General features: G+C 60.7%; 2 protein-coding genes across 2 annotated transcripts in view; both read left to right on the top strand.

The window, feature by feature from the left end:
- Positions 1–14,949, top strand: part of NLRC5 (NLR family CARD domain containing 5) — a 58,936-nt gene extending 43,987 nt beyond the window's left edge. The window contains exons 25-47 of the mRNA XM_056136109.1: positions 333–419; positions 969–1,052; positions 1,533–1,622; positions 1,809–1,871; positions 2,832–2,915; positions 2,999–3,082; positions 5,369–5,455; positions 5,723–5,794; positions 6,545–6,628; positions 6,940–7,020; positions 7,473–7,556; positions 7,966–8,049; positions 9,043–9,126; positions 10,386–10,469; positions 10,739–10,822; positions 11,044–11,127; positions 11,734–11,811; positions 12,499–12,582; positions 12,658–12,729; positions 12,917–13,000; positions 13,829–13,912; positions 14,153–14,236; positions 14,838–14,949. Of these exons, the coding sequence (XP_055992084.1) occupies positions 333–419; positions 969–1,052; positions 1,533–1,622; positions 1,809–1,871; positions 2,832–2,915; positions 2,999–3,082; positions 5,369–5,455; positions 5,723–5,794; positions 6,545–6,628; positions 6,940–7,020; positions 7,473–7,556; positions 7,966–8,049; positions 9,043–9,126; positions 10,386–10,469; positions 10,739–10,822; positions 11,044–11,127; positions 11,734–11,811; positions 12,499–12,582; positions 12,658–12,729; positions 12,917–13,000; positions 13,829–13,912; positions 14,153–14,236; positions 14,838–14,949 (1,918 nt within the window). The remainder of the gene's footprint in view (positions 1–332; positions 420–968; positions 1,053–1,532; positions 1,623–1,808; positions 1,872–2,831; positions 2,916–2,998; positions 3,083–5,368; positions 5,456–5,722; positions 5,795–6,544; positions 6,629–6,939; positions 7,021–7,472; positions 7,557–7,965; positions 8,050–9,042; positions 9,127–10,385; positions 10,470–10,738; positions 10,823–11,043; positions 11,128–11,733; positions 11,812–12,498; positions 12,583–12,657; positions 12,730–12,916; positions 13,001–13,828; positions 13,913–14,152; positions 14,237–14,837) is intronic.
- Positions 14,950–22,533: 7,584 nt separating this feature from the next.
- The window catches only part of CPNE2 (copine 2), a 47,622-nt gene continuing 46,552 nt past the window's right edge, over positions 22,534–23,603 (top strand). The window contains exon 1 of the mRNA XM_056135673.1: positions 22,534–22,704. The gene's annotated coding sequence lies outside the window, so the exon portion shown is untranslated. The remainder of the gene's footprint in view (positions 22,705–23,603) is intronic.

The raw sequence follows: 23,603 nt of genomic DNA on the forward strand, positions 1-23,603 counted from the left end.
CCCTTGAGGAACGTGCCTGCTGGCTGCCCACAGCGGGTGGGGTCGGGGGAGCCAAGGAGACTGGGATTGGGGCCAGAGCGGTAGCACAGCGGGTAGGGCGTTTTTGCCTTGCACGCGGCCGACCCAGGTTCGATCCCCAGCTTCGCATATGGTGCCCTAAGCACTGCCACAACCCCTAAGCACCCCTGAGTGTGACCCAAAGAGAGAGAAAAACAAAAAAAAAGGAGACTGGGCCCTGCCAGAGAATCCCACTGGTGGAGACCAGCAGGGCTGGGTCAGCGCTGGACAGGTGGGGACACTCAGCATCCCTTCTCTGCCGCTCCCTCCTCCAGCCGGTTCACAGACTGCAGCCTGAGCCCGGAGCACGTGGAGACGCTGTGCATGTTGCTGAGCAAGTGTGAGGACCTCAAGGAGCTGGAGTGAGTGGGCAGGAAGAGGGAGGTGTGTGCCTGTGTACCGGGCATGTGTGCGCAGAGCCGTGTGTGTAGCAACATACATGCACATTGTGTTGCACACGCATGCCGTGTGCACATTACTGTGTACTGTGCGTGCACGTGTGTGTGCATGGGCACATGTGTGCTGTACGTGCATGTACATTGTATATTTTGTGTACTGTGCACGCACACGTGTGCACCTCTGCGTGCTGCCTCTGTGTACATATGCATGTGCACGTGTGTGTATGTGTGTGCATGTTGTGCGAAGTGTACATGAACACATGTGCATGTGTGTACATGTGTGCAGCTGTGTGTGCGTGCACTTGTGTGCCTGTGCATACATGGTGAGGTACAGCGACAGGAGGTTGCTGGTGGCATCAGTAGCCGTGGTTGGTGCTGGCACAGTCGTGGCCTGAAGGTGGCGTTGGCCATGGAGGGGATCGTGTCCATGCGGCCTGGGCAGCTGAGACTGAGAACAGTGAGGAGTCGCTGCCCACGGGGGCACCCCTGACCCTGCCTCCTCACCTCTTGCAGCCTCTCTGCAAACCAGCTGGGAGACACCGGGTTCAGGGCCCTCATGGCGCACCTGCCCCAGATGCCGCTGTCGGGCTTGCTGGAGTAAGTGACCGCAGCACCGCTGCTGACCAGCCCTGGGCCCAGAGCTCCCAGGGGCCTCTTCTGATGGGGGGTGGTGGGAAGGGGTCTTCTTCCCATGAGAGCAACCCGCCCGCCCCTGGCCTCCTTCCTCCCCGGTCACTGCCCAGGCTGGCCAGAGCACTCACCAGCAGTAGGAGGGACTGTCGGGGCCCACCGCGTGAGGGCGGGGGCACGGGTGCTCGGCTGTCCCGGCCCCCAGCGCCATGCTCCCCCCGGCCCAGCTGGGGAGAGACAGCCGTGGAGAAGCCCCACAGCAGAGAGCATCCCTAGAATGTCACCTCACCCCCGGCCTGTCCCTCCAGGGCAGCTGGCATGGTGCAGGGCCTGGGGCCACCCTGCCACATGGGACAGTGGCTCTGGTGTCACCCCCTGGGCCCCTGGGACCCTCCTCTTGGCCGCAGCCCCCCCTCCCCGGCCCCTCCTGACCTCCTTCTCCTGCAGTCTCAGTCGGAATGGCCTCTCGCAGGAAGCTGTCCTGGGCCTGCTGCACGCTCTGCCTGCCTGCCCACGTGTGCGGGAGGCCACCGTGAGGTAAGAAGGGCCGGGCCGGCCACTGGGAAGCAGCTCTCAGCACTGCAGCCCTCTGACCATGTGACGGTTTCATCCTCTGATGTGTGGGTGCTGGGGGCACCAGGGGTAGGGAGCGGTGGGGTCTCCTTGGTGGGGGTCCCTCTCCCTTGGGCCTCAGGCTCCTGTCCCATCGCTGTCTCTCTGCAGTCTGAGCTCTAGCAGCTTCCAGATCCACGTGGGCCCACGGGAGGAGGCGGGGAAGACACTGAGGTAACTTGGGGTGCGTCTGCGGGACGGGGCAGGGGTGGAGGCTGACGCCGGGGCAAACCTGGGCCTCTTGGAGCGGCCAAGCAGCTGCCAGGGTTTGCACCTCCAGCTGCCCCAGCACCCCCACACCTCCAGTCCTCGGGGGTCTTGGCCTTCACACCATCTCATGCCCCTTGGCCCAGCCCTGCCATGGAGCCAGGGGATGGCCCAGCCCTGTTGTGGCCTTGGACATGTGACAGAACCTCTCGGTGCCAGTTTCCGTTTGCAAAGTGGGACGAACAGCAAGACCCCTTGGGGTTCTTGTGCATGTGATGGGGGCCTTCCCCTCCGGCCCATGAGGGGGGCAGCGACATTTGTCCTTGCACCTGGCTGGGCTGTCCCTACTCTGTCCCTGTCCCCTGCCTGGGCGCTCTGCACGGGTTTGACCCAGTGCGTCTACACTGGGTCTTACTCCGCCTGCATTCATGGCTCACTCTGACCCACACTGACCTGCTGCCCTGGCCAGGCCCCTCTGAGCAACCACCCCTACTCTGGGCACACGGTCCCCCACTGCCTGACTGGGCCACCCCTGAGAGGGGCACCCGGGGGCTCCCCATGGCACGGGAGAAATTTCACGTTCCTCAGTTTGTTTCATCTGTTACATTCTCACACCTATTCCTCCCCACACCATAGCGTGGACACACACACACATATACATACATACACACATGCACATGCACACATACACACGCACATACACACATATACACACAAACACACATATGCACATACACACACATACACACACCTCCCAGGGCAGTAATTGCCTCCTTGGCCTTTTCCTGACCTTTGTGGAGTCCCCCATAGGCCCTGAGAAAGAAGTGGCCACTGGTTCCCACGACCTCAGCCTCTGCCCTTTGCCCTCTGCCCTTTGCCCTCTGTTTTTCACCCTCTGCTCTTCACCCTCTGCCCCTTCATCCTCAGGTTGAGCCAATGCAGCTTCCGGCCAGATCACGTGCCCAGACTGGCCAGCAGCCTGAGCCAGGCCTTACAGCTGACAGACATCACGTGAGTGACCAGGTCCAGTCCCGGGGCCCACCAAGGATGGGGCTCCCTGCCAGTCCGCCCTGGTCACCCCACTCTGTCCCCAGGCTGACCCACTGTGACCTGGGCCCGGAGCAGCTGGCCACGGTCCTGCGCCTGGTGAGGAGGCCGCGGGGACATCTGAGCCTCAGGTACGGCTGGGCGGGGTTTCTCCTTGGGTCACGGCGCCCATCACCTCTGACCTCCAAAGCCCCGCCCCGGACACAGAGCCACCTGCCACCTGTCTGTTTGTCTCAAGACCCCCCCCCCCCCGCCCCCAGCAGAGAGGATCCGCGGCCCAGAGAGGGCCGTGCTGGAGGGTTTCTGAGCAAAAGAGAGTTGAAGGATCCCTGCCCAGGGCTCCTTGTCCAGACCCTGGTATGTCTGTTCGTGCCCTGTGACTGCTTCAGAAAAAGGAGAAAAGGGCCAAAAAGCTAGAGCGAGGGCCGGGGAGAGACTGCAAAGGGCTGGCGCACAGGCTTTCACACACAGAGGCCCAGGTACCACATGGTACCACATGGTCCCCCAAGTACGTCCCAGAGCACTGAGCCCGGAGTAGCCCCTGAGCACTGCTGGCTGTGGTCAAAAAAAATTTTTTTAACAATAATGCAGAGACAATAACTCATACTCTTATCACTTGACATCACTGTGTGTCACTGTCCTCCGTTGTTCATCCATTTGCTCGAGCAGGCCCAGTAACGTCTCCATTGGAGACTTTGTTGTTACTGTGTTTGGCATATCGAATACTCTCGGTAGCTTGCCGGGCTCTCCGAGAGGGGCGGAGGAATCGAACTCGGGTCGGCCATGTTGGCTGCGTGCAAGGCAAACGCCCTACCGCTGTGCTATCACTCCAGCCCATCACTTTGACATATGTTCATATTTTTGTACTTATTTTCATGCGTTCCTTTTTGTTTCGGTTTCTAATTTTTGGTTGAAGTGGTTTAAAATCAGCTATAAGGCCAGAGCGAGAGTACAGCAGGCAGAGTGCTTGCCTTGCACGTGGCCAACCAGGGTTCCATCCCCGGCACCCCATATGGTGCCACAAGCACCACCAGGAGTGATCCCTGAGAGCAGAGTCAGGAGTAACCCCTGAAACCAACTGCCGAGTGTGCCCTCCCCTCACTGCAAAAATAAAATTTACTTTCTATCCTTTTTTGTGGAGGAGGGGAGTTGTAATACTTGGTGACGGGGGCTGCTTTTGGCACAGTTCAGGGGATGCTCCCAGATGTGCTTGGGTACCACAGATGCTGGGGAATGAGACCTGGGCGCCTGCATACAGAGCCCACTCTGGCCCCTGGAGCCCCCTAGGGAGATATCACAGGATATGTCAGATATAAGTGTCCCACCCCAAACACTTGGATACAAAACTTCTTATTCTGAGTATAATATGCACCCATTGGAGCTTCTGAAAGAAACTAAAAAAATAGTCCTTTGGGGGTTGCAGCAATAGCACAGCGGGTAGGGCATTTGCCTTGCACACAGCCAACCCGGGTTCGATTCCCAGCATCCTATATGGTCCCCCAAGCACTCCAGGAGTAATTCCTGAGTATTACGAAGCCAGGAGTAATCCCAGGGCATCACTGGGTGTGACCCAAAAAGAAAAAAATAAATAAATTAATTAATTAATTAATTAAAAGTCCTTTGAAAGGGTTAGAGCAATAGCACAGCGGTAGGGCATTTGCCTTGCACACAGCCAACATGGCCGACCCGAGTTCGATTCCTCCGCCCCTCTCGGAGAGCCCGGCAAGCTCCCGAGAGTATCTCGCCCGCACGGCAGAGCCTGGCAAGCTCCCCGTGACGTATTCGATGTGCCAAACACAGTAACAAGTCTCACAATGGAAACATTACTAGGCCCGCTCGAGCAAACCGATGAACAATGGGAGGACAGTGACAGTGACCAGTGACAGTCCTTTGAAAAATACTCAACAGGATGGGGCTGCAGAGAGAGTGCAGGAGTTCAGACACTTGCCCGGCATGCCCTGTACACAGTTCACCCTAAGTAGATTCACACCTGGTTCCCTGAGCATCTCCAGGAGTGATCCTGAACACAAAGCCAGGAGTAAGCCCTGAGCACAGTCAGGTGTGGCCCACAAATGCCCGCCAACAAAAGTATTTTTTAAAACTTCAACATTACTTTAAAATATTTTAACAGCCTGGGGGCTGGAGAGATAGCACAGTGGGTAGGACGTTTGCCTTGCACGTGGCTGACCCAGGTTTGATTCCCAGCATCCCATAGGGTCCCCCAAGCACCGCCAGGAGCAATTCCTGAGCGCATGAGCCAGGAGTAACCCATCAGCATCGCTGGGTGTGACCCCAAAAATAAAAATAAATTAATTAATTAATTAAATAAAATAACAAGAGCCCCGACCCCCACCCCACCCCCACCGTCCCACTGCTTCTAATCCCCGGCCCCTCTCTTCATGCTTCTTCTGTGATAGCGTGACGGAGCCGTGGGTGGACAGGACCAAGGTGCCTGTCCCACTCGAGGTCTGTGCCCAGGCCTCAAGAAACATCACTGAGATAAGGTGAGTGTCAGGGGGGCGCTCAGAGCTGTCTACCTTCTTCCCACTGGGCCCCCCATCTTTCCTCCTGTGGCTCACGGCTGCGTTGTCGGGGTCCCAGGATGGCTGCAGGCTGGGGGCTGGGGGTGCCAGCTGGGCCCTACCTAGGCTCCGGCAGAGGACATGGTCGGGGCCCACACCAGAACTGGCTCCCACGTGGCAGCCGAACACAGCGCATTGTGGAGGCCAAGGAGATACTCACATCCCCCCTACCCCCCCATTCCCCTCCAGCCTCGACGGGTTCCAGCATCAGCTCCGCCTCCAGCTGGAGTTTCCTGGCCTGGAGAGCCCGGATTCCTGCAGGTGGGACAGGGCCGGAGCCTCAGGCAGGGGAGGATGAGGAGGGGGGTGTGGGGGGGGAAGGTTGCCAACCAAGCCTGGGAGGTCTGGGCCCACCTGTGTCCCCGTCTCTGTGCCAATCAAGTTCAATTCCTCCAGTACCACCGTGCTCAGTTCTCTAGTACCTCCATGCTCAGTCCCTCCAGCACTTAGTGGAACTTAGTGGAACTAAGTGGAACTAAGTTCCTCCAGTACCTCCATGCTCAGTCCTTCCAGCACCACCCCCACCATGATCCTCAGATCTCGGGGCTTTGTGCAGATACTTCGGGTGCTGGACATGTTCTCTCCTCCCCTCTCCTCTCTCCTCCTTCACTCAGTTAACTCTTCCCTCACCCTCAGGCACCCATTCAGAGCCCACCCCCAGACTCAGCCCGGGCCTCCTATTTGTCACTCCTACCGATGCTCGTCGAATCCATACAGCACATTTTGGGGATAAAGCGTTTCCCTGGTGTGAATTCAAGCAGGATGTTCGCATTCTGGGATCAGCCCCAGCTCACCCCCTTGGCTGGGTTCCCTTGTATGGTCAGCAACATGCACAGCAGTCCCAGCTGCCCCCAGGGACCCTCCTTCACTTCCCACCACTGAACAGACCCTGGGACACTCTCATTTTTTTACCCCCATGAGGTCAACTCCTCGCAGGCAGAAACTGAGTCCACGGTACTGACCCAGCGGGGGGGGTAGGGGTGGGCTCAGAAACTCCCTGTCCACCTCTAGGCCGGCTGACTACGAGGCTGAGACTCATCCCAGCCTTCTTTCCGGGCAGCTGTGGAGGGTATGCTCCAGGCTGCGGCAGCTCAGGTTAGCACCTCAGGCCCCGGGTGGTGGCCCCAGGGATCCCCCCAGGTCACATGAGGGAGGCTGTGGGCCCTGGGGCTGAAGAAGGAGGAACAGGGCCGGGAGAGGCCCTGGCATCTGGCATCTCCCTTCCCTGGATGTGAGCACTGGAGGGGCTCGCGGGGACCAGCAGGTAGAGCCCTGCCCACTCGGCCCACTCGGTGGTACCTTCCCATTCCCCCGCCTCTGTGTGTGTGTGTGTGTGTGTGTGTGTGTGTGTGTGTGTGGTGGGGAGCCCCGGGCCAGGCCCGACCTGACCCTCTCTGCTGGGTCAGCCTGTCGCAGGTGGTGCTCCGTGAAGCCGACTGTCAGCTACTGGGATTTCTGCTGCCACCCTCGGGGCTGAGGAGCTTTCGGTACCTGCCCACCGCCACACTTCCTGTCGCCCTCGCCCTTTCACCTGGGAACCCCCTGAGCCTTTGGCGGTTCTTGTCCCGGTGTCAGTAGGGTGGCTGCACAGTGGCGCTTGCTAGCTTCCACGCCCACCAGCCGCCTCCTCCAGGCAGGCATCCAATGCCTGTGGAATTGGAACCCACCCAGCTCTGAGATGGGGGGCTTAATTAAATTTAGATGAAGATGAGGAGTCTGTGGCCACCCTCAGCCCTCCACCCCTCCAGTGTGCAAAGTCCCTACCAAGCAGTTCTGGATTCAGGGACATCCCTGACCCGTGCTCCAGGGTGGGAGAGAGTCCCAGAGGGCCCACCCCCACGTGCCCCCTGAACCCCCTCCCCACCCCACCTCCCTGCCCTCTACCATCCTCCACTGACCGGGCTCCTGCTGGAGCTGCTGACCTTTGACCCCCCACCAGGTTGACCTCGAGCTTCGTCACCCCCCAGGGCCTGGCCCCCCTGGTGTCCACTCTGAGCCGCTGCCACAACCTAGAGGAGCTGGAGTGAGTAGCTGGGAGGCAGGGACAGCCTTGGGGATGGGAGAGGACAGCCCGGGCTGTGGGCAGGAGCCTGGGCCCGGGACTCCAGCCCATGACTTTCTTCCTGGCGCCTCAGGGTGTGGCCCAAGGCCCCCGTGCTCCCGCCCTTCTCTGCACTAGCATTAGCCGGGTGAGAAGGGGCTCACCCGCCTTCTCCACCCACGCGGGCTGGGGTCCAGGGAGGGCAGTAGGGCCGAGGGGCTGTGTCCCCGGTGGGGGCTTCCTCCTGACGCGGCCCTCCCCTGGGGGCCACCTCATCTTAGCTGGCCAAGGAGCGTGTGCTCCGGGGGGGAGGGGGGCGGGCGGGAGCAGGCAGGCGTCTCAGTGCTGGACTGAGTCTCTCCTCACGACCCCTGCACCCCCCCCCCCACAGTGTGTCTAGCAGTGAGATCTCTGGAGGAGACACACAGGCGCTGCTGGAGGCATTAGAGGCCAAGTGCTGGCTGAGGAGGCTGGAGTAAGTGCCCGCGGCGCAGGGGTGAGGGATGAGCCTACGAACTCCCGGATGGACCCAGGGTACCCCCCCCCCCCCGAGACCTTTCTCTGTGCTTGATTCAAGCACAGAGACGATCCAAGCCAGCCGTGTTGGCGCCTGGCACTGAAAGGGGGTTGGTGGTGTTGGGCGACCATAAGGTGATGGGGAGCGAACCCCGGGCCCCCCACATATGGGTGCTGTGCCTCTGAGCAGCATCCTGCTTTCTGTCTGGCTCTGACACATTCCTGGAACTGTGATGCTTGCTGGGGCGGATCTTAGGACGGTGGTGATACAGCTGGAAGCCACTCATGGTGCTGGGGGGGTGCAGATGGCAGAGCTACCGGGACCCTGCTCGGCACACATAGGGCACAGGAGGCTTGAACGCATCACCACTTGCTTGCAAGGCAGGCAGGCGAGCCCTCTAAGCGCTGACACCAACCCTCCAGGCCCCCGATGCTGCCGTTTCCTGGTGCGTGATCTCGTGTGTGACTTCCGCGCCTCAGAGTTTCTCGTCTGTAAAGTGGGCTGGTAACAGACCCACCTCTCAGGACGGCCCTGAGTGCAGTGTTGGCCCCTAGTCTAGGCTCGCGTGGGGCTGCTCTGGTCTCCGGGCCCGGAGCGACTCAGAGCATGGAAACACCATCCCGTGAGCTTCACTTGGGTGGGGAGAAGTCTTCATTTGGTTTTTGCTGCAGCTGTTTGGGTTTCTTGGTGGACTGGTTAGTCTGGGGTGGGGGTGGGGGGGCACGCCCAGTGGTGCTCGGGGCTTGCTCCTGATTCTGTACTCAGGGCTCTCTTCTGGGGATGGCAGGGACTGAACCTGTCCCCACTCTGCCATCGCTCCATTGGGTTGGACAGGGCCGTCCTAGTCTGTAGGCTTGGTGCTGGCTAAATAGAGCACTGCTGAACCCTGGAGCCCCAGCCCCCCGCAGGGCGGGTCTCCCCTGTGCACTCTGACCCTGGCCTCTCCCGCAGCCTCAGCCACCAGCACCTGAGCAGGCCCGCCCTGGCCACACTCCTCCCGGCCCTCAGTCACATGACCCTCCTGCGGAGCCTCCGGTGAGTGACCCCTTGGGAGTGGGCCGGGATCCTAGGAGGTGGCTTGGGGCTTCTGTCTCGGGCCTGTGCCCATCACACATGCCACCAGCTGCCACCTGACCAGAGAGAAGTGAGCCAAGGGGTCACCCCAAGTGCTCGCATGGACTCTCTTCACGAGTCCATGGGTCATGGCGTTTCCAGCAAGCTGGTCTCAGTTCTGGGGAGGGGCTAGAGTTTGACCCCGTGACCTCGATGCCCCTACATGCCCCTGGACACACATACAGCATGTACTTTCCCCATATGACTGTCCAGTTCCCATGAGTACCACACACATGCAGTGGAAAGGGAGGGGAAGAGAAAGAAGAGGAGGGAGAGGAGGAGGGAGGAGAGGAAGGAGGGAGAGGAGGGAGCGAAGGAGGGAGGGGGAAGAGGGCAGGAAGGAGGGAGGGGGGAGAGAAGGGAGAAGGGAGGGGAAGAAGGAGGGGTGGAGGATGGGGAGGAGGGAGGGGTGGAAGATAGGGAGGAGGGAAGGAGGGAGGGAGGAGGAAGAAGGGGAGGAAGGAGGGGAAGAAAGAGGGGAGGAAGGTGGGTTGGAGGGAATAGGAAGGAGGGGAGGAGGGAGAGGAGGAGGGCAGGGAGGAGTGAGGGGAGGAGGGAGGAAGAGGAGGGGAGGCGGGCAGGGAGGAGGGAGATCCCAGAGTCTGGGGAGCAGGGCTAGCTCGGGTCACCCAGGCACCTGATAAAATGCACCTTTGAAGCAAACCGCAGGGAGGGGGAGGCGACATGAGCCCTCGGCAGGGTCCCTCGGTTTTGTTTCTTCCTTCTCCCACTCCCAGAGGAAAGAGAAGACAGAGCGTGGGGTCCAGGGCCATGGCCCCTCTGCGTGGGGTAGGACACGAATGTCCCTGGGAAAGTCCTGCTGGAATTGCTGATGGGAAATCAAAGTTGGGGGGGGGGCTGGAACCCCCTGCAGAGCTGGCCAGTGGCCCCCACCTAGGGCGGGTGCCTGGGTGTCGGCTTGGACCTTTCTCAGGAGTTTCTCTGCCTCAGCCTCAGCTGCCCCCTGCCGCGGTGGGGTCGGGGGGAGTCTTAGTTTTCACCCCTGCCCCCGGGTACCGCCATCCCTGCCTGAGCCGTCCATGCCCGGACTCCAGGGATCAGCCTGGACGTGAAGAACATCAAGCAGTCCCTTGGCCCCAGGGGCTGGCCCGGCACCCGGAGGCGAAGGGCTCTGCCGTCTGGCTCTGAGCATGGCCTTCAAAGTCTTTCCTCCCCTCTAGGCTGGACAGTGGCGACCTTGGCGACTCAGGCTGCTGCCCTCTGGCCACGGCGCTCAGAGCTACCCCGGACTTGGAGGAGCTGGGGTGAGCTGACAGCCCCCCCCCAGACCCCTGGCCTCCCCGGGGTTCACTTGGCAGCGCAAGTGTCACCCGCACCCAGAAGCGGGGGGGGGGGGGCAGAGAGGGGGCAGGGGCACTGGCTGCGGGGAGAAGGGCTTGGTCCGCGCCCGGGAGACGGGCGCTGGGGGTCCTCACCCCCGGGCAGGGAGCTGGGTGAGCTGAGCTCTCCGGGCCTCGGGGTAGGTTGGGAGTGGACAGGGTCAGCAGGCTCTTCCCCTCTGCACCCTCCCAAGCCTGAGCCAGAACCAGATTGGAGATGCGGGTGCCCATCACCTAGCTGCCCTCCTGCCCAAGCTGCCGGGGCTCAGGAAGATCAAGTGAGTGGCCGGCCCGTTGCCGGGGCCCTCGGGGCCACCCTGTGACCTGCAGGAACGCTGCCCCCTCAGGAGCCCTCGGCATCCGTCCAGCAGGGCTGGCTCCCTGGGACTGGGCCCTCTCTCTGGGCTGGGAGGGAAGGGCCCTGGCCTCTTGGGGCCCTGCAGATGGACGGGGGCAGGTCTGAGTCCTGCCTGACCTCACCCCTCCCCCCCGCCCGCAGCCTCTCAAAAAACAAACTGAGCCCTGTGGGTGGCGTCCACCTGGTCGAGTCCCTCACGCTCTGCAAGCAGCTGGAGGAGCTGACGTGAGTGTCTCCTGCGGGTCCCAAAACCCCCAATACACACACACACACACACACACACACATACACACACATACACACATACACGCACATACACACAAATGCACATATACACAAATACACATACATACACATACACACATACACATACATACACACATACACACAGACATATACAGACACACATACACACACATACAGACATAACACACATACACACACAACACATATACACATACACATACATACACACATACACCTAGACATACACAGACACACATACACACACATAACACATATACACATACACACATACGCATACACACATGCATGTGCACACATACACATACACACATACATATATACATAAACACATACACACATAACACACATACACGCATAACACACATACACACATGTGTGCACACACATATACACACATACACATGTACACACATACACACACATACTCACATACCCATACACACATGCACCACATACACACATACATACACACATACACACGTGCACACATATGGACACACATACGCACACACGTGCGCACACACACACGTAACAGGGCTGTTCCCGGTCCCCTCTGTCTTGCAGGCTGAGCCTCAATGCCCTGGAGGACCGCACCGCCCTGGCGCTGGCACAGGGGCTGTCCCGGAAGCTTCGCATCCTGCAGTGAGTGGGTCCCGGTGGGCTAGTGTGGGCTGGGCACCAGGGGCCAGGGGCCAGGGCCAGGGCCCAGCAGGTAGGGCATTTATTTGTCTGGCAGGCGGCCAACCCGGGTTCAATCCCCAGCATCCCATAGGGCCCCTGAGCACCGCCAGGAGTGATCCCTGGGTGCCAGTAGGTGTGCCCACTCCCCAAAAAAGCAGCAGCAAATGCTGACACTGGTCGCCTTGCCCTGGCCCTGCCACCTGCCCTTTCAGAGTCTCAGTTTGCTCATCCGCAAAGAGGCAGTTTGGCGGGCAGCAAAGTGAGGCCACACAGGGCCACAGAAACCACTGAGCAGCACTGCCCTGGCCCGTGACAGTACAGCCCTGTGGGCCGAGCGCAGGCTCTGCACGCAGGATCGAGCACGGGCTCGATTCCCGGCACTGCCTGATTCCCTAAGCTCCACCGGAAACAGCCCCTGAGCACAGAACCGGGAGGAGCTCCTGAATACCACCCGCCAGGTGTGGCCCCAGACAGACAGAAAATGTCCATCGCCTTGTCTGAGCCTCATGGCAGCCCAGGGCTCTGCGGTGTGACTGAGCCCTTTGCAGGCCTGGACTGAGGCCACTTCCGCGGGATTGCCCCTGTCCAGCTGGACAGTCTGAAACAGGCGGGAGCACTAGTCCTCACCCCTGCTCCCCACCACCCCAGGCTGCAGTCCACCGGTCTGGGCCCCATAGGAGCACTGAGCCTGAGCCAGGCCCTGGATGGGCACCCCTGCATGGAGGAGATCAGGTAAGTAGGGGCCGGCGGGGCCGGAAGGGGCAGCAGGGTCTGGGTTTGTTCTCACCGCCGCCTCGCCTGCCCCAGCTTGGCCGAGAACAGCCTGACTGGAAGTCTCCTGCTTCTCCGTGAAGGGCTCCCACGGCTCAGGCAGATAGAGTAAGTACCCCCCACCACAGTCCCCACCCTTGGGGATTCTTCTCCTATACACTAGCCCCCGGGAAGGAGGCGGAGGGGGGGTGCTATTTCCAAGGATGCTGCCCACCATCCTTGCAGGGAGCGGAGGGGCCGGCTGGCTGCAGGGGCCCTTGGCCAAAACCCCTCTTCTCTCTCCTGCCCCTCCCAGTCTTATTTTCTGTAAGGTCGATGACCAGACTGCACCCTCCCTGGCCGCCAGCCTTCAGCTCTGCCCAGCCCTGGAGGAGATCCTGTGAGTGCCCATAGCGTCCCCCAGACTCCAAGCCCCAAACCATCCAACCTCCCCGTCCTGGAGGAGCAGGAAACTCCCCTCACCCCTGCCCTGCGCTGGGGGGGACAGGCTGGAGGGAGCCTGGACTTGCAGAAGCCTGTGTGGGCAGTGAGGGGTGACCACAGCCAGCAGCCCCATGCCCACCGGCCACTCCCTCTTGGCACTCAGACCCCGGAGCCCAGTCTCAAGGGTTAACTGGGCTGCCCAGGGCTAGCCTGGGACCCTGACCAAGAAATCAAGGGCTAGCCTGGGACCCTGACCAAGGAACCAAGGGCTAGCCTGGGACCCTGACCAAGGAACCAAGGGCTAGCCTGGGACCCTGACCAAGGAACCAAGGGCTAGCCTGGGACCCTGACCAAGGAACCAAGGGCTAGCCTGGGACCCTGACCAATGAATCAAGGAAGTTCTGTTCCTGAAGTCCAGGACTGACGGCTACAGGGGGACATGGTTGGCAGCTCTGGGCTCACCCTCCTGGTGCCCAGGCAGAATCAGGCACACCCTTTACCACCTGCCTCGGGGGATTCTCCCTTTCTGACCAGCAGGGGGCAGGCCTCTGCTGTGTTTCCCTTGGCGGGTCCGGTCAGAGGGGTCCCAGGATTCTTCCTCGGGACAGGAGAGGGGGTGGGGGGGGCTGGCTTGCAGGAAGAGGGGTCCGTAGGACTAGGCAGAAGACGATGCGTGTCCCACACTCTAGGCATCTGGCTCCCAAGGCGCCTGGGCATGGGTGATGGGGGCAGAGGGGCACCCTGGCTGCCCTCTGGCCTCTGACCTGGGTCCCCTCCCCTGCAGGTTGTCCTGGAACCTGCTCGGGGACCAGGCGGCCAAAGCGCTGGCCCAGGTCCTGCCACTCATGCACCGGCTGAAGAAAGTCGAGTAAGAGGGGCAGCTTTGAGGGGGGCAGAGGGGACGGGCCTGGCCAGCCCCTGCCTCCTGGGAAGGCAGCTCCAGGTTGGCTGCCCCAAGCCCTAAGCCCTCCCGCCTCCTGCTTGTCTGCTGGGCTCAGCCATGGGGGGGTTGGGGGGGGAAGGCAGGGCACGTGTCCCCCATGTTGGCTTGGCCTGGCCAGCCCCTCCCGCCTGACTCAAACGTCTCCTCTTCCCATCCTCCCGGAAGCCTGGAGAGGAACCGGATCACAGCCCACGGGGCCCAGCTCCTGGCCGAGGGGCTCGCTCAGGGCACGCAAGTGCAGGTCATCCGGTAAGGGGGATCACTGGGGCCCAGATGGAGGGCGGGAGTGACCGGCCCTGGGCTGGGGATCCGCACAGCCACGCCTCCAGGGGTCCAACAGCTGGCTCATAGAGAGCCATGAACTTGGCCTGGGTGGGAGAGTCGACCATCCTGCACCCCGATTTTAGCTCCTTCAAAGAGTTGCCCCAAGGACTAAGTAGTTGCTACAAAGCACCAGGCGTGATGCCTGGCACACAGCCGGCATTTACGACGGAGCTTTAGTCTGAGCTGCTGGGCCCGGCCCGGGGGCACGGCCTTTGGGAGACACCATCAGCATTGTGGGTTTCTCAGAGCAGGAAAGGTTCTGGGATCCACCATGGTCCAGCATGAGCGTCTCAGACAGTGGAAGGAATAGGAAAGGAGGCGAATGTTTTCCTTACCTGCACAAAGGTGCACAAGTGTGGACCGGGCAGGAAGATAGAGTGGGGGTGGGGGGCTTGCTTGCTGGTGAGGGGGGTGTACCCGTTCCGGAAGGAGCCATGCTGATACTCGGGGGCTATAGATTTCCCCCCTGGGGACCTCGGCCTCCCCACAGCAGCGCCCAGCTAAATGTCGGTTTCTGTGTCCACAGCCTCTGGAGTAACCTCGTGCCCGACAACGTGGCCCAGCATCTGCAGAGCCGAGAGCCCAGGCTGCACTTTGGATTTTCTGACACCCAGCCCCGGGTCCCTCTGAACACCTGACAGCCGCCTTCAGCCCCTTCAGCTCCAGCCAAGCAACGCGACTCTCATGCCACAGTGTGAAGATTCCTGGAAAAGCGCCAGTCGGCGGCACACGGTCCCGCTAGGGCCTCGGGAGGGTCCTCTCAGGATCAGGAGCCCAGTACGGCCCCGGGCTGCCCACTGGGACCGGGTGGCACCAGGGGGGTGGGTGGCTCCACGTGTCACACACGTGGCCAGAGTCTCGGGAGTGACCGTACCCGGAACTTGCCTGTGACCCTTGCGGGTGATGTGGACTACTGTTACAGGATACTGCAGGTGCACAAGGCCGGTGCCCAGACACAGGGCACACGGCTGGCTGGATTGCCCTCAGGCCGGCCCGAGGTCTAATTTATTACTTTTTTTTTAAGTATTTATAGACATTTATAGTCCTCATTCCACTGACCCTGAAAAAGCCCCCACCCAATATGCCATCAGGCTACACTAGCACGTGACAGGGATGGATGGAGATGTTACTGGTGCCCGCTCGAGCAAATCAATGAACAAGGGTGGTGATAGTGATAGTGATTTATAGACAATATTTTATTTTATTTTATTTTATTTTATTTGGTTTGGGAGCCACACCCAGCCATGCTCAGGGCTGACTCCTGGTTCTGTGCTCAGGGATCAGATCGCTCCTGGTGGGCTTGGAGACCATACAGGGTGCTGGGTAGGCTGCATGCAAGGCAAGTGCCTGACCCACGTGTAGACAGTATTTTCTGAGTATGTTCTGTCCTGGAATGTGACTCTACGGGAGAGCCTCGGCCTTGCAAACCTAAGGCCCTGGGTTCAATTCCCAGCGCCACGAACAAAGTAGCTCAGTAAGAATGTGTCCGGGGGGAAGGGAACACGTCTCAAGAGGAGAGAGTCCAGGCACACAAGGTCCAGTCCTCACAAGGGTCCTCGTTCAGCCTCAGCTCTGTGTCTGTAAAATAATGCTTCTGGTCTCCCCGTGGGGTCAGTTGGGCTTCTGTTTACCTCCAGCAGGACAGGGCTGGGCCTGCCACTCTCAGCCACGCCTCACAATAAAGATCCTCATCCCCCATGTCTGGCTTGAGTCCCTCCGCCTCCTCATTGGGATCCATCATGCACTGTGTCACAGGGGGAGCTGGCTTCTCCTCCTTCTCCTCCTCCTCCTCCTCCTCCTCCTCCTCCTCCTCCTCCTCCTCTTCACACTGCTATGAAAATTGGGCAGGAAAGATGCAGTAATAGCCACAGACCACTGGGGGGCAGGCTGGCCCACAGGTCACCCGTGAGCCATCCTACCCAGGTGGTGGATGCCACCCGCTTTCTGCCTGACCCAGGTTCCCAGCTACTCTCGCCTGCTAGTGGTTCACCCACAGGGCCAGGCCTGACCTTTGCTGCCCTCCATGTCATCCCCAGTTCCTTGCTAAGCATGAGGAGAAAGTCCTCCGGCCAAGTGCCAAGTGCCAAGCACCCACACACCCGGCACGGGGACGCTTATCGGCCAGGGTCAGGGCATACCTGGCAGCAAATAGGACCATCGGCGTGGACACAGGGGAGGGACAGAAGTCACAGAGTTTACTCGGCCCAAACCCGGCCACCTGGTGTCCTGAGGGAGGGTGCCCCTTCATGCCAGGACTGTGTGTGTGTGTGTGTGTGTGTGTGTGTGTGTGTGTGTGTGTGTGTGTGTGTTTGGGGGCTCACCAGGGCGGCTCCCAGGAGCGACCTTTAGCTGGATGCCGGGGGCTCATCCCGGCTGTGTTGGGCGTGGAACGCGGCCTCCTACATGCAGAGCCTGTGCCCTGCCCGATCTCTCCTGCTCTCGTGCCCGACACAGAAGTCCGAGTCCCTCCAAGCCTGAGGCCCGACAGGGGTGCTCCCTCTGTTCTTCCTTCCCGCCTCTGGTCTCCTCCTTCTGCCACTTCCTAAACTCCAGGAAATCCCTGCTGGGTCTCCGATGTTCATCTTACTAAGCAGAGAGTGAGAAGAGGGTCCTAGAGGTGGGTTAGTGCCCCGGGAGGGCCAGTGCGTGGCTCGGGGAGGGATTTCCAGGTGAGAGGGGGAAGGACGGGGAGGGCAGCAAACGGTCCCTTCCGGGGAGGTTGCAGGGCTGCCCATGGCCTCAGTTTGGGATAATCCAGGGAAAATCCGAGGACTGAGAACACACTTGGCAGGTTGGAGGCCTGAATTCAAACCGCAAGGCTGACCCCCGACGCTGGGCCCTGCAGTCTCTGAGTTCCCAAACAAATGAAAGTGAAATAATCAATGACTCATACCTTTGACTGGGAGGCTTTTTTTTTTCCTTTTTGGCTTTTTGGGTCACACCCTGTAATGCTCTGGGGTTACTCCTGGCTCTGTACTCAGGAATCATGCCTGGCGGTGCTCAGGGGACCCTGTGGGGTACCAGGGATCAAAGCCAGGTGAGCTACATGCAAGGGTAAAAACTCTACTCATTGAACCATCTCTCTGGTCCTAAAACTCCGAGGCACTTCACGACAGCCTCATCTCATGCAGCTGTGTTACCTGTGAGGCCCAGACTGCCTGGATATCCGCGAGCTCAGCCTGGTTCCCTCCCTGAGCAGAGAGAGAAGCAGTGAGCTGAGACAGGGTCCAGCTGCAGAGTGGGGGCCCGTGGGGCAGGGCAGTGGGGTGGGCACTTGCCTTGCACACGGCCAACCCACATTTGATCACTGGCACCCATATGGTCCCTCAAGCCTGCCAGGAATCATCCCTGAGTGCAGAACCAGGAGGAGGCCCTGAGCACCACCAGGTGTAGCACCCCCCCCCCCAAACAAATTACAATAAAAGTCTGGAGGACAACATGCCTGCACGCACGAGGCCCCTGGTTCAGTCCTGGAGTGGCCCCAGCCCTGATCCCTCCCCCTCGAAAAGCCCCAGGTAGGGGCTGGAGCTGTAATACAGCAGGTAGGGTATTTGCCTTTTATGTGGCCGACCTGGGTCCAATCCCTGGCATCCCATATGGTCCCTTGAGCACCGCCAGGAGTAATTCCTGAGTGCAGAGCCACAGAAGTAACCGCTGAACACTGCCAGGTGTGCCGTCCCCCACCCCCCTCAGAAAAGAAAATTCTCCAGTGACCCTGTGGTGGACCCCTCCACTCCCTCTGGAAGCCCCTGCCCCTTCTGGCTGGCCCCTACCTCGATGGGCACCCCAGCCTGACCTCTGCATGCAGGGGGTCCTGGTGCCCATCCCCCAGAAACCCCAGGACAGTCCTGCTCTGATTCTGGAACAAGAAGGGTACACTATTGGGGTGGTCCTGGGTAGGGCATCCATGTGGGCCTCTGAGAGGGTAGGGATGGGGTGGTGAGGGGCAGGGGTGTGGCTCTGCTTCCACCCTCAGCAGCTGCCTGTTTGGGTAAACACCGTCCAGGCCGGGCTATATTCAGAGACAGCTGCTGTTGCCCTGCCCTGCTGGTGTCCCAGCTGGCAGGCTAGGGTGGGTTCGGCATACCTGCAGCTCATCCCCACACCCCGCCCTGCACCCAGAAAGTGACTTTTGCCCCAAGGTGAAGGAAGGTAAAAGGTAAGGTAAAGGCCCTCCCGTTGATCGTCGATTTGCTCGAGCGGGCCCAGTAACGTCTCCATTGGAGACTTTGTTGTTACTGTGTCTGGCATATCGAATACTCTCGGTAGCTTGCCGGGCTCTCCGAGAGGGGCGGAGGAATCGAACTCGGGTCGGCCATGTTGGCCGCTTGTAAGGCGAACGCCCTACCCGCTGTGCTATCGCTCCAGCCCTAAGGTGAAGGAAGCGGAAAAAAAAAAGAGATGGGGGTCAGTTACCTGAAAAACAAAGGCCAATAGGAGTCCCTCGGGCCAGGGCTGTCCTTCCCCGCTGGGCTTCACCCCCACCTCCACTTCCTACACACACGCCAAGGATTTGGGGCTGGAGTTAGGAGATCCTGGAGACCCCAGAAGGGAGCACCCCTGCCTTAGAGTGACCCCAGCCCTGGAACTTAAAAGTCTCAGTAACAACAATCGCACGGGCCCTGGTGTTGAGGTGTGCGTGAGACCAGCCAGTCACATGAAGGTCTCTGTTTACAGGGTGGGAGACTGCGGCCCAGAGTCAGGGGTTTCCCTTACTAAGAGGCGGGGGCCCAGGAGCCTAAACATGGGTGGCACTGGCAGCTATCATGCTCGCCTCTCATCTGGAGGCCCTTGGGGGCGGGGGTGGGGGGGGAATTCTAGAGACCTATAGAGGGAGCTGAGTCCTAAAACAGCCAGAGTTCTGGCTGAGTACTCCCAGCTGAGTCCTGCCAGTTGAGTGTTCCCAAATGAGTCCTCCCGGCTGAATGCTCCTAGCTGAATGCTCCCAGCTGAGTCCTCCCGGTGAGTCTTCACACTTGAGACTGAGCAGAGCACTAATAAGAGGTGGCCAGAGGGACTCCAGTGGCTGGCCAGATGCAGGTGAGAGGGGACTTTCTAGGAATCTATGGCTCCTCCCATGGGCTGCCTGAACCCCAGGCGACATCCTGGGCAAGAACAGGCCCACCTGGGCCCAGCCTCCACCACCCCCAGCACCAGGAAGAGGAGGCAGGTTTTAGGGGGTTCATGGTGCTGTGCAGAGACCCCCTCTTCCCGCCCGCTTCCCCGCCCCGGGGCAGCCAGGCCTGAGCTGCTTGTGTCAATGTGTCAGAACAAGGTACAAGGAGGCCGCAGCAGCCCTGTGCATGGGTGTTGGTTCTCAGCAGCCTCCCCAATCCCCAGCCCAACCCCCCCAGCCTCCCCAACCTGCACCCTCCCCCCCCACCCTGCCGGTGACGCCCCCGCCCGCTGCAGAGACAGCCTCGCTCCCAGGCAGCCCAGACTCAGCGTCCGTCCCGTGAACCCTGGCTGGACGCTGACCTTCATCGCCTGACCTCTGGCTCTCCCAGCCCTATTTGTTGACGGCTCTGTTGAGAAACCGTTTGCGGGCATTAACGTTCACCTTTTAAAAGTGCACCAGCGTGGTTCTGAGCGTCCCTGTGTGTGTGTGTGTGTGTGTGTGTGTGTGTGTGTGTGTGTGTACCGCCATCACTGGGATCTAATTTTAGAGCACGTTTAATCATCCCTCAAGAAGCCGCTCACCAGTGACAGTCACTCTGCCGCTCCCCTCCAAGCCTAGGCAACCGCTCATCTCGCCCGTCTCCACGGACCTGTCTCACCTGGGGAGGTTCACATCAGTGGAAGCACTTTTCCAAGAGAGCTTCTTCTGCTCCGCACCGAGCTCTCCAAATCCATATCGGTGTTAGAACTCAACTTTCTGGGGCTACGTAATATTCCACCCTCAGGACAGACCACAGCGTTCTCTCTACGTGCATGCTCCTCTCCACGTGAGTTGGATGGACGTTCGGGTCATTTCATTGCCACTTTTCAGCTCTTCTGAACCATACTGCAGCGAACATTCTTATCCACACTTACAGATAGACAATCTAACTTTTATTATTTTTCGACCACATCCACTGGGTGTTACTGCTGGCTGTGTTTGGGGCTTGTGTATAACAGTGCTCAGGAACCAGGAAGTACTGGGGATTAACCGGAGCTCCCCAATACACAGGGATGAGTAGGAGAGCGCAGAAAAACCTCCATTTCCAGGCTATGGGTTGACAGGGTTATCAGATTCCTTGATCCCAGGCACGAGTCAGGATGAAGCCAGTGGGGCCCTCAAGAGATAGGAAGCTTACATCTCTCAGGAGACCCAATACAAGAACAAAGCCCCGCTCATGCCTGCCCCTCCGGGAGTGGGGGTGGTCTCAGCAGGCTCCTGCTCCCATGAGACAAGGTCCAGCTGCCCGTGACATTGAACGCAAGGGACAGATGTCCATCCACAGTACTCCTAAGAATGCCTGTCCAGTGTGACACCAGGCTGGCCCCTGGGAATAAGTCACAGAGTCATCCAGCTCCCATAAAACAGGACACTGAGGGCTGGAGCCGTAGCACAGCGGGGAGGGCGTTTGCCTTGCGTCAACCAACCCGGGTTCGATGGTCAGCATCCCATATGGTCCCCCCCCCCCCCCCCCCCCCGGAGCAGTGAGCAGCGTCAGTATATTCCCGAGTGCCAGAGCCGATTGTAACCCTCTCCTCCCCGGGGCAGGGGGAAAAAATGCAACAGTAGGTCTTTGCACAGGACACGGCCCCCTTCCTCCTCCTTAGCAAGCATCCTGGTTCTTTCATAAACTATGTGGGAGGGTTTTTTTGGGGGGGGAAATGGGGATCACACCCAGCAGTGCTCAGGGTTTACTCCTGGCTCTGAGCTCTGTGCTCAAGGACGACTTCTGGAGATGCTCAGGGAACTGTATGGGATGTTGGAGATCAAACCCAGGTTGGCCGCATGCAAGACAAGTGGCCTCACCAGGCTGTGCCATCTCGCTGGCTCCTTAATAAACTTTTCTTATGCCTCTACGTGTCCCTATGACTACTTTTGCCATCCCCAGTGTAGGAAGCCTGTCCTCCAACCCTCTCCTGCCCCAGCACACTGCGTGGCATTCAGTTCCCCAAGGCGGAGAGCTGCTCGGAGTTCTGGCCTTCGTCTGCCCCAGGGGAACCAGGATCCATCCCACTGTCTCATGGCGCTGAAATGTGTTTGCGGGGCCACCTGGCTCCAACCTTTGTACTTCCCGGGCAACAGGCAGTGGCCGCTTTAGGATCTCCAGGCCCAGCTCATCTCCTCAGAGGTGTTGCCCCCGGGGGCCGGGAGGGCTGGCTTGGCTGGGCCTTGGAGGGACCCCAGCGGCTCCTCCCTGGCCCCATCAAGCAGGGAAGACTTCCCGGAGGAGGAAGCGGGGGCTGAAACACTTACAGATTGGTTTGCCCATAGCTGGGCAGCGCGCTGGGGAGGATTTGGGGTGGAAGAAAGATGAGCGGAGGGTGGACAGAGCCCAGCAGGCAGAGAACAAAGCTCAGAGCCCGCAGGCTTTCAGAATCTGCAAAGTGCCCGTGACTCACGCGCCGAGTGGCAGCGTGAGTCTCCCTTTTAACCCTCGCCTGCCTGGAAGGGAAACGTTTGGGCCCTCCAGCGAGGCACTGCGCCCCCAGACCCAGGGCTGCGGGCTGGGGCTGGGGGTTTGCGCCCTCCCCCGACTGCCATCGCAGCTCCACACCCCCCTGCCCTGTCCTGCCCTGTCCCCCCACTTCGGGCGACACGAGGCTCTGCGGCCAAGGCAATGAATTTGGGGGGCAGGGGCGGAGGGGTGGGGTGATCGTACCGCGGCAGGCGCGTTCCTTAAGAATCAGTGTCTCTTCCAGATGGGAAATAAAAAGGCCTTGGCCAAAGGGGCGTGGGGGAGGCGGGGGCGGGGGGTCCTCAAGGCCCCGCGCAATCGCTCTCCCGTTGGCCCCAGCCCCCTGCGAACCGTCTGGATCTTATTGTCTATCTGCTGCTCTCGCGTTGGGAAATGCGTCCTGGCTGCGGCCAGAATATGACGGGGGATGAGTGTGTGTGTATGTGTGGGGGGCGGGGGTCTCTCCCTCCCGGGCCGGGGAGGGCGGCAACGCGGCGGCGGTCCTAACGCTCCCCCCACCCAAGGAGCCGAGCGCAGCGCCGGGTCCCCGAGGGCTGGGCGCCCGCGGCCCCGCAGCGAACGAGCGGGCGGGCGGGCGGCTGACTCGGTGCGCCCCGGGGAGCCCCGGCGAGCCGGCCCGGGCGGGACTGCGCCCCCACTCCGCCCTCCGGGAAGCGCCCGCCCCACTCGGCCGGAGGGAGGAGCCAGCCCGGCCCGGAGCAGGACGCGCGGCCCCCGGCGGCGGGGAGCGCACGCGAGCGCAGGCGGGACCCGCGGCGGGTGAGTGGGGGTGACCCCCGCGGGGGTGCGGCGGGGTGCGGGGCGGGGACCGCGCTGCCCCCGGAGCTCCGCGATCGCCCGCGCCCGGGCGCGCGGGCACCCACCACCCCGCTCCCACCCGGGCGCGCGGGGGCGCTCCGGCTGCTCCGGGGCTGGGGAGGGGTTCGAGGGGAGGGGGATGCCCTCGGAGTGTGTGTGTGTGTGTGTGTGTGTGTGTGTGTGTGTGTGTGTGTGTGTGTGTGGTGTTGGGGGGAGGGCAGCTGTTTTAGGGACCCTCTGCACTCCCCTTCCGCCCCAGCCCGGGAGCCTTGCGCGCGTGGGGGACGTGGAGTCCGGGCGCCGCTGCGGAGTTGAGGTCGCGCGCTCCCCTGACACGCGGGGGACTAGAGCGCCGGGTCCCCACGCCCACCCCGGCGTCGCTCGCCCCGCGAGCCCAGCCCCGCCACGGCTGCCCAGAAGTGTCGGGGAGTGTGTGTGTTTGCAAACTACTTTGTTTTTTTTCCCCTACCCTTGCGCAAAAGCTGTCTGGCACCTGTGTGGTTAAGGGGGGAGGGCGCCCGGAGAAAAGGAAGATGAGCGAGATCGGGAGCGAGCGGGCCCCCCTTTTTCCCCTCGCCGCTCCCCGATTGCTCGCCACAGCAGCCAGCAGCGTCTCTGCAAATAAGGGACTTGCCTTTCCTCTTCCCGTCCCGTCCCACCCCCGGCTCGGTCCCCGGCCCGCCCACCGCGCCCCACCCGCCCTCCTTTGGGGAGGTCACTGGGGGAACTGGAAACCCGCTGCTCCGAATCCCCGCGGGGTGCATCTTGCTTCCTCCTCTCTCCTCCACTCTGTCATGTATTGGGGGAAGTGCCGAGAGGGATCTGGGAGAATGATCTGAGCCTTTCCTAGTTGTAGGGGG

Source organism: Sorex fumeus, unplaced genomic scaffold (assembly GCF_029834395.1).
Source record: "Sorex fumeus unplaced genomic scaffold, SorFum_2.1 ptg000122l, whole genome shotgun sequence".
In the NCBI taxonomy this organism is placed as follows: domain Eukaryota; kingdom Metazoa; phylum Chordata; class Mammalia; order Eulipotyphla; family Soricidae; genus Sorex; species Sorex fumeus.